The 15,113-nt window shown below is 34.0% G+C and overlaps 1 protein-coding gene across 1 annotated transcript in view; it reads left to right on the top strand.

Moving 5' to 3' along the window:
- LOC141454118 (uncharacterized) overlaps positions 1-15,113 on the top strand; it is a 164,822-nt gene that overhangs the window by 50,506 nt on the left and 99,203 nt on the right. Inside the window, exon 24 of the mRNA XM_074127987.1 lies at positions 9,296-9,340. Coding sequence (XP_073984088.1) covers positions 9,296-9,340 — 45 coding nt within the window. The remainder of the gene's footprint in view (positions 1-9,295; positions 9,341-15,113) is intronic.

The raw sequence follows: 15,113 nt of genomic DNA, 5'->3' as shown, positions 1-15,113 counted from the left end.
GAAGTACGTCTCCCTTACTGTGTCCCACAAAAAAAAAAAAATTATCGCGGCCGTGAAAAGTGGTTCGAAAAGAAAAGATATCGCCAAAACTCTCAATATTCTACCATCAACGCTTTCTACAATTCTAAGTCACTTGACTAAGTCAAGCCACATTGAAACAAAAAACTGTCCTTCATTTTTTTAATTAGGTACATATGTATATTATTATTTATTGAAATGTTAATACATATGTAATTTTTTTTGTTCTTTTTTGTCGTTTTCATTATTTTTACTTTTTTACTTGAGGCTATATAAGTCTAAAACTTAGGTAAGCTCATACGTATTTTCAATATACGTATGTACATACATATATACATAACAAAAACTCTTAATAATTCGAATTTTTTTTCCCTTCTTGATAATTCAAACTTTTTGATAATTCGAAGTCTCGATAATTCGAATTTTTCTTGTAGTCCCTTGGATTTCGATTTATCGAGAGTCGACTGTATTTGACTGAATAGATTTTCCACTTTTTTTTTGCCATTTTTTCCGAAAATGGTTCCAGTATTATGTTGTTAGTACATTGCATATTCATTGCACACGTGTAAATTTCCTTAAAGTTGGTTTCCCGGAAGTGCGAGTATAGAAACTTCTTCAAGTTTTCTATAATTTTCGAGGCAGTAGTCGAGAAAGGCTTCTATAGCCAACTTCAATAAATTTTTATAGTTCCGTAATTTTTAGTTAAGTTGAGATGATGCTTTATTGAAAATCTTTTTATTAAAACAAATTTTTGTGAACACAATATCTAGTTGCAAAGATGATCAAAGGATCAAACTTGGATGCTTCCATCGTATTATTGATCTTAAAATTTCTTTCAACTAAAAATTCTCTTTGCTCAATCAACCTTGTTTGATGATTGAACACCACTATAGTCGAATTTTGGGAGTGTTTGTAAGAATCTATCTAGTTAAAAAAGATGAAAATCTCTGCCAATTGATTGACTACAATCTCTGAGGCCGTCCACTTGAATTTTATTTTTTCAAGTTTTTTGTTTGTTTGTTTTTCAAAATAATTTTGAATTATTAATTATTAAATTCTTTTTTGAACAGCCGTTTAAAAAATATTCGTTAAAAATATGTCGGCTTATCAACGGCTTATCTCGATAGAGAGTGATGTTAATGGTTAAATTGTTATGAATTTTGTTTACAATTCTCCGTTCTGGTTATTAATTAGATTTAGGTAGTTCTAGTTTCCTCAGTGTACGTGAGCAGACCATTATTAATATGAGACTAGAGAATAGTACATTGTGTACTACAGTTTGAGGTGGTCATCGGAGGTAAGTGTAGATAGTCCCAGATGTAATTCTAGCTACTAGACACATCCTTCGGTTGCGGTTTGAGGAATGACCCAGGATAATGGTGGTAATCTCCGGTATAAGAAGGTTATTCTATTGGACAAGCAGCCGTGGCCCAAGGAAATACTCCAGGCTCGAAGATGACAGAAATATCCATTTGAGTTTTCTGCAATTTTCGGCCCTTAATTTACAATATATTGACCTGAACTATGAGCAGTTTACGCTGGCGTGGCTCAAGTCAGCCCGCTTGGACCCATTCTGTACACAATCTACGCTATGGACATCCCTATCCAACCTTAAACCAATGGTCCCACCGTTCTATCTTCCCATTCTGATACTAATTATTTGGGACTCCGCCAAACCTTCCAATATCCAACCTATACATTCCTTCCAGCCCATAGTTCTTCACAGAATTATAACACTACAATCGAATTCTCGATCATGGAAGTCCCCCTATACCCGATTCTTAAATTTCCACTTCAATCTAGTAGTCCTACACCTCCTACACCTCGTTAAAAATAACGTTGTCCTCGCGATCTCCTCGCTTTCCGAACTACTTCCTTTAACCTAGAGAGTGTCTGCTCTGGCTGGTTACTCTCATCACGTCCTCAGGAGGGGCGCTGAGCTAGCTTGATGACACAACAGATATTATCCTGTATACCAACATTTGGTAATAATAGATATATAATGCGCAGTTGCAAATAAAAGAAAAAAAAAAAAATTATATTGACCATACAAAAAAATCACAGACACCCCATCCTCAGTGGACAATTTGTAAAAATCACAGAGAACATTCAAAACTCAAATTTTTTGTTTCCCTTACAGTAGTAAGAGAAACAAATGGCAGTCAATTGTAAGTAGCTGTAGCTTTTTTGGAAACATGTGTAAAAATTAGGGCATCTGGGTTTCTAGTAATACAATACGTGATCTACGAATAGTTGAAAAGTCCAGAGATGTCACCACACGTTCCACTAGGCAAGTCTAGGCATCTTAAGCTTGAAAACAACGTATACTGTGATGTAAAGTAACTCCAAGTGAGCTAACTTTCTTATCAATGTAGCAACTCATTTAACAGATGGAATCCATAACACGAAAAATCTAAAATATTTTTATTATCAAGTAAGAAATTACAGTTAAAATTATTACATGTATATTTTATTACAATACGATATACTGAGCGTATGGCCCCTTAAATCTCAGTATTATTCTATGCCCCTCTGAATTTAGCTATGATCCCCCTGCAGAGATTCAGAACCAAGAAATAAAAATGTAGAGTTTTAAGCGAATTGTCGACCTGGCACAGGAAATAGTCATTATTAAATATGAAATCTCCAGTATTTCGTACATACAGATTTGTGTTATTAATTTCTGTGGAACTGAAATCTAAAGTGGATTTAATGGTCGTCCAAATAGAAATAAAGGTGTGGGTGGATGACGACGGAAAATAGAGTGTGGGCGGAAATTAGTATATTAAATAGCTTTTCAATCTTCAAATTAATGTTGAAAAAGAGAAATTCACTAACGGTAAGATTTCTATTCACTTTCTATATATGCATCTAAAATTGATGCTTTAAGAAGGGTGTGGTGCCCTGTTCGGATAAATACGTCAGCAATAAATCAAGCAAGGCGTTCTAACTTTATTGAATTATCGACAGAATTTGCTTTGACGTAATCATTAGCTTTATGATACACTATAGGGGTGTTAATGACGTCATTGTTTTCAAACCAAGCTTATATGCAAATTTAATTTCAATTAAGAGGGAATAAATAAGTACTTGAGTTAGATTGCGCTGTTAATATTGGTTACAGTGAAGATGTAGAGGAAATGAAGGTACATCGTTGTACACTTCTTAGAAGAAAGTGGTCTAACTAGTTGCATGATCGATCGATCAACGATTTTCCGACGGTTTTTCCACTACTGGGGCCTAGCAACTCCATCTTTTTCCACCATCCAGCAATCTATAACTTCCTCTACTCTATCCACCCTGACAGCTGTAACATACTTCCTGCCGTAATGTGACAGGCCTACCATCAAATTTCTATCTTCTACAAGTTTGCAGCTGTAGCTAATATCACTAGTCCCCCTAGTTCCCTTCTCTCTTCATAAATTACACTTACTGTTAGAGCCTCCACGCTCAGCGCAAAAATTAATGCCTTTTACCAGGATGTTCGTACCCTTTATTTTAACCTTTAAAAGAAAAATTTTACCAAAAGTATCATCTATCGTATCTACGGCGCAACAATTCTGAAGGACCGTCCGCGGCCACTCCTCAAACTTCTGCCCTCTCATTCTCCACCGTTTAAACCACCATCATGGAGTTCGTCCAGCCAACGCAAACCAGATCTTTATCTCCACCTAATCGATCTTAGAGAAACCTCTTAGACAGTCTGTCCTCCTCCATTCTTTCCTCATGATTTAACCATCGAACGCGATCTTTCTTTATAAAGATCACGATGACTTCTTCCTTTTATAGCGGGTCCAATTCTTAGTTTCTCTTAATGCTCCATTGACTGTTCACCAATACATATGGACCAAATATCTTTCTTAAGACCACAACTTTGCAGTAAGTTTTTCCCAGTATATTTGAGTTCTCTTGGCTTCGAACTGCTCATTCTAGAGTGGCCAAATTCTCCCTAATCAGTGGCAATGTTGGACGACAAAGCAAGCCGTCATTTTATTGAGGAGGAGAAATCCCGATTGTGTGATCTATCTTACTGTTTCACTTCTTTATCTTGAGAAAACCATTCATTTCGTCAATAATTATTGCGAAAAGCAAGAAAATAGCAATTTGTATTTATTTTAAATCAAGTTAAAAAAAGAAATAGATCCCAAACATATTTTTTCTTTGTTAATATAAATTTTTGTATATACATTTATATTTTTTTAAGGTGCAGCGACATCTGAGGATGTAGGCGCCCGGAGCTTTTTTCAGTGCACTGCCGGCCTCCGGACAGTGTTCTCTCGTTACGGACAACACTGTCCACCACAGGACGGACAGTGAGCTGTAAGAAGCTTCTAGGAAGAAAACAGTTCTTTGTATAATTGTTTTTACCTGCAGATGTAGCGGCTAGTAATGCGAACCTATTATACATCTGTGTAATGCTGGTTTGCATACTGCTGAAGCTAAAGGGTTTTTACTGTAAAAGTTTGTATATTGTGTATTATGTTACTTAGCTATATGTTACTAGATATGTTACGCTATATCGTCATTTTATCTTATTGCTGTTTTATCTTATTGCTTAATTTATTTAATAAAATTGAATAAATTGACTAAAATGCTACGTATATTACATACAGTTAAAAACTAAACATAAAGCTGGTTATTAATTACAAATTTAATGTGAAATGGCTAGGTATCTTGTAAAATGCTAGAATGGAGATTAGTCAATTTGTGAAACAAATTTGGCATGAGTGAGTTTGAACAAACATTAAATTAGAGATACAGGAAGTGTTCACATATGGACTTTTAGTTTGGAAAGAATGGACTCACTAGATTTTGTAGGGGTTTCGTGGAGCCTCCAATGTTCAGTACCATCAGACTATCTAGGTCTTAGAAAGGATTTTGTACAGAGTCAGATCGTCTAAAGCCGATATATTCAATCAATGATCATAAAATTATTAAGATAGTATTATTTGTTTGTTACAGATTAATTATTAAGATTGTTTTATTAATTATTAACAGGTTAATTGCTTGTGCTACCCAGCAAATATTAAGAATACTTGTTATTTACAAACATACTTAAGTACTTAATAAATACTGATTAAATAGTAATTTATAAGTAATGAGATTTATGTTTAAAATGTGGTTTTATTTTTATTTTAACTTAGTTTAATTAAAAATATAATTTGAAAAAATAAAATTGTTTAACAAATGTGTTAGATCGTTCCAGTTTAGAAGGTACAATTTATTTCAAAATGTACGAATCTAACTTTTTGGCACAGAAATTTCATAAAAGAGTAATTAATAAATATTGCAAAATCAGCTTAAATCAAGTAATACATATTATTAAGTAACCAGGCATTAGATTGGTTTACATAGCTTGTTGGTAACATATATATATATTAATTGAAAGAGAACCAACATCTAAAAGACCAAAGCCTCCTTTTCGTGCACTGCCAAGTTAGTGTTCTCTCGTCAAAGGCTTTCTTTTATTACTTTATACATTATTTAATTTCTCTTTCAGTTTTAGTACTTGAGAGACCTGTTGAATACTGAGGATGGATTCATAAAAGATTGGGTGGTATATCAAACATAAAACAGAACATTACTCACGAACTGCTTTTTATTTACCTTTTTTTTTTCCATCTTCTTTCTTCCACCACGCCTCCATCCTGCTTTTACTTGATTATCTTCATTTTTCTTTTGCCTCTTAGTTAGCCTTAGTGGGCACCCGATATTTTATCCTGTCCAGAAAAGGTAATGTATATATATATAAGAACAGCCATTCTTTCAGATTATTTTATTTAACCGACCCTTAATGGTGTGGTGTTGGATAATTTAGAAGTGAAAGCCACTAGTGTTACTAATGTTACGCTTAACTTTGTTAACGAAGTAGTCTCATTAGCTACTTGCACATCTTAAGTAAATTGTAATTTGTAACTTCCCAGCTAGAGCTTGCTAATTTGTCTTGTTTGTCATGTGTATTGATCAACAAGATAAATCAAAGCAAATTAAATTGGCTTTGATTTTGGTTGTATTATAGAACATGTAGAATAGAAGTCATAGTATGTGTAGGTTAAATCAAACGGCTTCTAATCATTATGATACGAGTAGGCTAATGTTATTTACCAAATTCCCATAAAACTGTATTGCCGATGGCCATTTGATTGTTGACTGCTCTAAATACGGGCTAAAAATTGTCCCATTGTTTTCCGCCTTCCACTCGCCTCCGAAGAGAATGCCGGAGCCTCAAATCCTGCCAAGGTGCCTGTCAATCGCTCGACACGAACTACTAGTGGTTCCACTGACAACTGGCAACTGACGCCACGTCCTTACAGTCCAGCTGATGTATCCCAATCCCTTCAATACTAAAATCTCGTTAATGAATACAATTTAATCGTTAGCCACAACATAAAGACCAATGCCTGTATAATCAGGAGCGTTTTGGATAAACATGGATAACCATCCCTGGGCGTGGCGTTTCGGCCAGGCAAGATCTATGCTCTCCCTACTCCATCTCCTCTCTTTACTTAATGTGTCTTCTGCATTTCCACACTTCCATTCCCTTCAATCTATATCACTATCATTACCTACCTACTTCTGGGTGTTTTTGTCCCCAAAATGGATGCTGAGGAATTTGGGAGTCTATGGACGAAGATTAGAAGCTGTTGGCAGGCTAAGAAATTTTTAGAAGAAATTAACCCAGATCCTCTACTACTTCCGAGTAGCAGAGGACACGTATAAGAAGAAGAACACGCTTAATCCGAGTTCTGCGAGGTATACTTTTTGATAGGGAAAAGAAACATTTAAGGTTATTGGTGACTTTTTCACTGACTGGGAATGTTGATGGTCACCTGAATACCATCAGAAAGGAGACTAACGTCAACAACATGATAGAGTGAGGATAGAGAAACTGCGAATCATTTCTTGAAACAACGTCCCGGCTTCCTGAAGACCATTTATATAGGATAGATATTTGGCCCTGGATAGTTACTACGCAAGAATCTAGTTTAGATAGACCCTTGATGTTGATAAAAATTGTACTGAGACCGGCAGACCTGATTTTTAAAGGAAACATTGCGGTTGGCTTTCTTCCCCCGGAAGTGGATGGTATAAGAGCCTTTGGCGGGCTCAGTTCTCCCTCGTTTTGCTGCCTTAATGATTACAATAATACTAGTAATGAACTATCATCTTATAAGCACTTAATAAAATATAATTACAGTCCAGTATCTATCTAATAACTGATGTTTTAATTCAAACGAATGATTATATCCATCAATATTTTTGATAAAAGAAAAACTGTTGCATTTTATACTGGTTTCTTAAAACTCAATTTTATCAGAAAGGAATATTGATTGATTGACTTGACCGATTTATTATAATATTGCTGGTAAATGAAGTGCAAACAGCTTTACGGACGGTCTACCTCCCTCTCGGAGACACCAACAGCGGTCTGCCCTAGATACTGGTTTAGAGAGAAATATTTATAGATAAAACCAACTTCCTTTCATCATTAACCGACCAGAGAGTCAATCTAACATCATGATTCTGTATTCATTTAATTCTAAAATATTCAATATTATAGACAAGTTTTAAAGGTGAATCAGAATTGCAACTAATTAAAATTATATTAATTTTGTTATGTCTGGGGAAGTTGTGGGGCAAAAGTTGTTTTATTTATTAGACAAAATCCTTGAAGCTGGGGGTTAATTAATACAGTAAGTTTTCTTTTCCTATTTTGTACTTTCTGGTTTTATTCTTCGTAACAAGAAGTAAATCTTGTCAATTTTTTTTTAAAAAATCGAAGTTCTTTTATTTCTTAGTGGTCTGTCTTGACTAGGTACTGCTGTACTGCTGCTAATTTGCTCAGTTTCAGTTTTTTTGTTTTTCTAATTAATTTTCCTGAGATTTGGCAGGGCCTGGTTTAATAAAATCCATAATCAAAAGATTATTTCAATTCATTACCAAACTTCTTATAAATTTTCTGATTTGGAACCAAGTATTTTCGCTTTACCATCTTCCAAATTTTTCATGGTTGGTCCATTCTCGACAAAATATTTTTCTAGATCTTTAGCCGATCTGATTTTTGTTTTTAGCTTTTTTTAATAGCTACTAGTTGTTACATAATAATAATAATATAAATAATAATTAACAAATTTAATTACATTAATCGATAAAAACTTCCAATTTTTCTTCGCCGCTTGATGCACTTCGCCTAATAAATAAGTGCTAGAATTTCAATCAACGAAAGAGGTAAAAATGCTGTCTTTCTTTTTGCTATTCTGTGACTGAGCGTTTTGATTACGCTGCCTTCTATTGCTTCTATTGCTTTATTGATTTACTATAAGTTCCGGACGGTTGCCCTTGTATTACTCCGTTTGCGGACAGTAGTATTTCTCTTCCTAGGAGACACTGTTGGCTGATATATACAGTTTATCTTAACTGAGAGAATACTGTGAGTCTCTGAGGGAACACTGCGATTTCATGAAGGGGATATACAATATACATAAAAGTCTCTGCGTGCCAACAATCCATTTTGTTGTAGCCTTGTGAAAGGAATTTTAGATGAAAATGGAAAGAGTTTAGAAATGAAAACTTCGGAACTAATTCATAAAGAGATCAGAACAGTGGCAAATTTAGAGCTAGTCATTGAAGTTTCTACTTATAAATGGTGAGTAGCAAATAAGCTTTTAGATCCTATTAAAAGCGAAAGAAGACAGGCAAAGTTGAAGGCATTTGAAATGATTGGCTAGAATGATTAGTTCTTCGAATTGGAGAGAAATGTTTCTGCCTTCTTCAAACTTAACTTTAGCTTCCCATGGCCTCTCGCTGCTTATTGGTTGATCGCATATCTTGCTTTATAAAAAGTGAAAGAGAGGTCCCTTTCTTGCTAGTCCCTTTCTAAAATGTTCTGCCTTCTGCGATTATATTTCGGAAGTTTCCAAATTGTCTCCAAATTTTGAATCATTGCCTTTTTTCTTTAAGGTCCTAATGTATAAAATTTCTTTTAGTAAATAAAAAAAAAAAAGATTCTATAATTATTTTAACTCAATTTATCAAAAATAGGCGTGGCTAGTATCATAAAAATGAAATACAACTTAGCCAAAAATCATCACGTTACATTTCAATTCTATTAGAGGTCTATAATGCACGCGAATGTTAAATATTCATTATTAGCCAGCGTTCACTTCGTATTTGCTGTCGAGAGTTTTGGCAGATTGTTAATTGCAAAAACTCTGGAATATTGCAGCAATATTGAAATATCTGTTGAAACTAATTTATTTTTTTTGTCTCTTTTCAGGCGCCAAGTACCGAGGATATGGTAGTGGATCAACCACAAATACAGGTGATTTTTGTTTTTGGTTTTTTAAAGATATTTGTTAATTTCTCAGTTATTTATGAAAATTTAAATGTTAGCTCTAATTCATTTTCACATCTCTTTTACAGAAAATATAAAAAGTATTACTGAACTATAAAACTGAGTAAATATTAGATTAGAATAAAATTTATTTATATTATAACATAATTAGATGAGGTTTTTGGTAAAAATGTTGACAAGTAGATGTAAATGAAGAAATTGTAACCAATTTAGCATGATCTGAATGAATTTAGGGTGATTTCATTTGGGTCTTTTCCCTTATTAAAATAAAATGAAACAAAGAGAAACACTTATATTTATCGAGATCAAAAGCCTCAGGTTTTATAATAACAATTTAAACAATTGTTTATAAAATTGATCGAATTTAACAAAACTCAGTGATCGAGAAAACACCATTAAAAAAAATAATAAAGTAAGGTAAACTTTTTTTCCCCCATCCAGCTAATTAAATTTTCTGTCCTTTATAAAGTGAAAAATATAAAGGGAAATACTTTTATTTACTCCGATAAAAAATAAAAATTAAATATTCAAAAGACTCTGACAGATATCAGATCAAAAGATGGAAAATATAGCGGGAAACTGAGGGAAACCCGTGGAGTTCATTTTTGTCTTTTATTTTTCTCTCGCTATTCCTCTTCTTCTTTATTTTTTTGAGTTGTTGACTTCCCTTTTTTGTTCAGAAAGGGTTATTTTCCGTTTGTTGTAATTTTTTTATAAAGGAAGCCCTGCTTTTGATATTTTTTATGAGGAAGTTTTATAAAAGAAATATAAATTCGGTTATTATTTTCAAAAATATTGATTTCACTTAATAAGTCAAGCTATATATATGGGAGGGATCCCTTTAAATCATTTATTTGGTAACATAGTTTAGGTCTAACTCTTTCTTTGTTAATTTCATCAACCGTGGATACTATATATTAGGTATTAACCGTAATTATCTGAGATTAGTATTGTAAACAACTTCAGCGTAGTTTATGAATTATTCAAATAGCAATTATTAGCCATAGTTACTTGGCTATAATGACATAATCTCTAAATTTGTTTCATACTTGTTAAACAGATACTGAAGTTGTTAAAAGAAGATTATTTTCCATTTGTACATTTAGACGTCATTCAGCACTTGAATAAATAGAATAGTTGGAACCATTTTGAGACGTAATTGCGACAAAAACGTGTGAATTGAGTCGCATTTCTGATCGATTGATTTTTGATAGCCTTGTATCGTGATCATCGATGAGATCGAATCTAAATGCCAGTTGGTTTCATGCTATTTTTTTTTTTTTTTTAGGAGTGGGATGGAGGAGGAAATTCAAGGGCGGGTGTTGGTCTAGTGGTCAGGAGCGTGGTTTTGTAAGTTGGAGATCCTCAGTTCGAATCCCGCGTATGCATAATTTTTATTTGTTAGAAATAATTGTTTACAGTAAAAGTATGGGCTACCGCCCCTATCCTTGACCCCTAATTGGTAGTTGGATGTTAAGCCCCGCCTGAAATAAATAGGCGATTACTTTACTTTTAGTAGGGGAAATTCGTTTGTACTTTGAACAATAAGAATCAATCGAATACTCCTCAAAATTCGTGGAAAAAGGGTACTTACGTAGGGTACAAGTAAATGGTATTACATTTTGAGATATTACTTTTTGGGAATGAAACTCTTTTTTTTTGCTAGCTCAGCATTAAATAGAGAATATTTGAATGATTATTTTTTGCTTTTTAATTAATAAGCCGGTACCATCATTTGTGAACGAGAGAGTTGATTGGCTATCAGCTCTCTGTACAATATGGTGTAATATTGTACTATACGGTGATGTATGGTTAATCTCCTTAATTGGGTTGTGCCATAATTAGGGCGCCATCATTCAGAAAATTTTGCTAGCGTAATTTGTTTCATTATAATTTATAATAATATTGAAAACTATGTAAATTTACTTAACTGAGAAAGTTTTATGAACTGCTATGCTTACAGGAGTACATTTTTTTTTTCCAATCCACAATAAATGCTAAAAAGTTTATGGTAGTTTTTGTACTTGATAAGTGGCCTGCGCCTTCTTTTTCAGGAGAGAAGAAGGGGGCGATGAATTTAAACTTACGTCCATTCATTGGAGAAAACTTTGCACAAGCGCTATTCACTAAAATGGGACTTTGTAATAAATAAATAAAATAAATAAATGCATTTTTTAAAATAAAATAAAATCATTCTTTCACTATCAGGTCGATAAGTTTACACCCTCGAATTTACACATTGGCCATTTTCTTAAGAGAGACCATTTTTCTTTTTTTCGAAATTAAATGATCTCGATACGTTTATTACCAGAGAAAACATATTATACTTTCCAATAATTGCTAAGAGTTAGAACAAAACCCTAAAACTGATTGAGTACAATGGAGAAATAGCGGTAAAACCGCAATATTATGGAGGATGTCACGTAATAAAGTTTTGTTTTCATTTTATACAATTAATATTAAATTCTTTTATTTAAACAGGAATTTGAAACTTTGTTAAAACAATACGAACACCGGTGGGTATTTATTTGAAGAACAAGTTTTATGCTAAAAACACATTCAGAAATATCAAACAGGAAACAATTGAAGCTCAATATATATAAAATAAAAGTTACACAGATCTGTCTCTCTATCTCTCACTCAGTCTCTCTCTCACTAAACCTCTCTCACTCTCACTTCCGATGGGAGGACATTCTCTTACCTCCTCACACTCTCTTCTCCTCTCAATCTCTCACCTCCTCACACTCTCTTCTCACTCTCTCTCACCTCCTCACACTCTCTCTCCTCTCACTCACCTCCTCACACTCTCTTAAAATCCAAATTCCTTAAATGTCATATTTCATAAAATAATAATAAAAAAGAAAAAGCAGTAGCTAAAAAACAGATTAACTTGGTTGTGGCATGGATCCCTAACCCTAGCACCTCAGCTAAGCCTTTCTTCGTTTGATGTTATTGTTAAAAATAAATTAATGGGAAGTTTATTTCGGTAGGGATAAACAAATAAAGCTAATTAAATGAACAAGGAGTAAGAGGATGAAATAAAATGAGCAGCAGAAGAGATGAAACTGGCCGTTTCCCCGCTTGAACATTTCAAACAAAACTTTAATATATAAATACCATCTGTCTGTTTTCATTTATTACTTCCCTTCTTTTGATTGGACGATCAATACGGATGATCGACCTCCAATAATTCCTTTGTATCTAAGGTTGGAAGCAGTAGAGGATTAGCTTACATATATATCCAGAATAAGAAATAAGGTCAAACGAATGAGATAAAGCCGTATTAAAGCACAGGGATTAAGGGAAAAAGCTAAAAACTTCCTGGATAGGGAGTTATTTGAACAACAGAGAACTTGACGTTATTGGCGGTATCCTGATAAGAAGGGTTAAATTTATTTCTTAAATCCCTAATTAGGCAAAATTCTATCTCAACTGGAAGATTGGACACCATATTCATTCATTTATTAGATTTCACTAATCGTATCTAATAAATTGTGAATTGCAGATTGGAATGCAACACAACCAGTTCTGTTTAGTGCAAATAAAACTTACGACTATGGCGGATTCCTAAGTGAACAATATGCCTTATTTTCTCCTATTTTTAGTTTTTCATTAAAATAATCAACATTTTCTCCCTGCACTATTTCTGCTTGCACAAAAAATGAAATAGTTACCTCAGAAAATTTTCAATTTTTGGTATATTTTTGATGAATTTGTTTTATGACGTATTCTGATAATTCATCAAATACCTGTGGGGGAAAAAATAGTTAAACAAAATTTAAGGTGTATTTTTATGAGAAATAAATGGTAATAAAAAACTGACTAATCAGAATGGAGATTAAAGGTGTGAAAAGAAGGAGGTTTCTAGAGCCAATAGGAAGCCATGGGAGTGTTAACTGGCCACGCCCACATCAAACATGCTCCGCCTGTATCAATGAAATCTTCATTCACTGGGCATTCTACATTTTATCTTTTATAATTTTGTAGATACCAAGAACTTACGCCAAGAAGTATTGCAAAACTTTTAATGTAGTTATACATAGTAATGTTTTATCCTTTAATCTTGATCATTTTAAGGTATTTGATCATTTTTTTACTCGTGCATAGGATTTGATAGACGTCAATTACAGGAAGTTATGTAAGGGTTTACTACAGTTTGTTGGTAACTAGGAAATTAAATCCCATTTAGGGTTTTTAATTTCATTTTAAATATTTACCCTTTTTCCTAAACAACGTTCCTTGTCCCACAACAGATTAAGTGTTAAGTACCTAGGACTCCAATAACTTAAAGTTTGCAGATGACGTGGTCCTAATAGCCAGATCTGAATCTGAAGACCACTTGAGCAAAATGTTTGAAGATGTAGAAAGAGCGGGTCGTGAAGTTGGTCTTAGTCTGAACTACCAAAAAACTAAAGTCATTACAAATAGCGTGGTTAGTCGGATAAGAATACAGCATCCCAGTATTGAAGTTGTTGAAGATGTTGTTTATCTGGGTCAAACAGTCTCTTTTCAAAACAGGCTCCCAAAAGAGATTCAGAGGCGCATCGCTCTGTCTTGGAGAAAATATTGGTTCTTGAAGTGCATAATGAAGACAAACATAGACATTAAATGGAAGAGCTATGTATTCAACTGCAATATACTTCCTGTGCTGACGTATGGATGCCAAACTTGGTCGACCACAAATGTAGTAGAGAAGAGAATAGAAATTTGGCAAAGAAGCGTTGAGAGAAGCATGCTAAGCATAAAGAGAAGAGACAGGATTAAAAGCCAAATTATAAGGGAAAGAACTTCAGTGAGAGACGCCGCTCGGTGCTGCAAGAAGTTAAAGTGGGAGTGGGCTGGACATTTGGCCAGAACGGATACCCACAGATGGACAAGGATGGTTACTGAGTGGTTACCTTTAGAAGGAAAAAGGAAAAAAGGTAGACAGCGAAAAAGATGGTCAGACGAGATAAGGGAAGAAGAGGGAGTCAGCTGGATGAGGAAAGCGGAAGACAGAGCCTACTGGAACAAGAAATGGGAGCAGATGAAGAAATTAGGGAACCCTTATCCTTAGGTACGGCTGGTCACCGTCAAAGGACCAAAACACCCCCATGGGAAGGCCTACATATTTTACAGCAGAATGGTTAAATGAATAATGATTTACGAGTATATCAGTGAAGTTTTATTTTATTTATTTTTTAATTTTTTGGTCTTATTTAAACTCAGCGATGGATATTTATTTGTGTTATTATTCTGTAAAATATGTAAATAAAGGCTTATTATTACCTAGGACTCTTCATGGACAAACGCCTAACCTGGAATCCACATATTAGACCTAAACGGGAAGAACTAAACAGACAAATCAAACTTCTCTCTAGACTTCTCGACAAACGAGCTAAACTTGCACTAAACAATAAACGACATATCTACTTTATGATATTGAAACCTGTCTGGACGTAAGAAATAGAACTTTGGGGCTCAGTCAAAGCTTCCAGTATCTATAGAAATCCAATCATTTCAATCTAAAAAAAAACTCCGTCAAATCGCAAATGCTACTTACTTTGTTACTAACTCTACCTTATAACGAGATCTCTTTGTTTCCTATATTAATGAAGCTGTAAGATCCTGAGAAGTTTCACGTCTCAGTTTCCTCACATCCTAACCCTCTAGTTTCCCAACTTACTACATTACCAGACGGTTGAAGCGCAGGTTGTCACGTGATCTTCTTCTTAATGAAGTAAGTGCCAGTGAACAATAG

The sequence above is a fragment of the Rhodnius prolixus genome, unplaced genomic scaffold (genome assembly GCF_049639745.1).
Source record: "Rhodnius prolixus isolate KJV_2025 unplaced genomic scaffold, Rpr scaffold_1, whole genome shotgun sequence".
NCBI classification, from domain to species: Eukaryota; Metazoa; Arthropoda; class Insecta; order Hemiptera; family Reduviidae; genus Rhodnius; species Rhodnius prolixus.
Note: the sequence above shows the minus strand (reverse complement) of the source record. Positions and strands in the feature narration are given on the sequence as shown.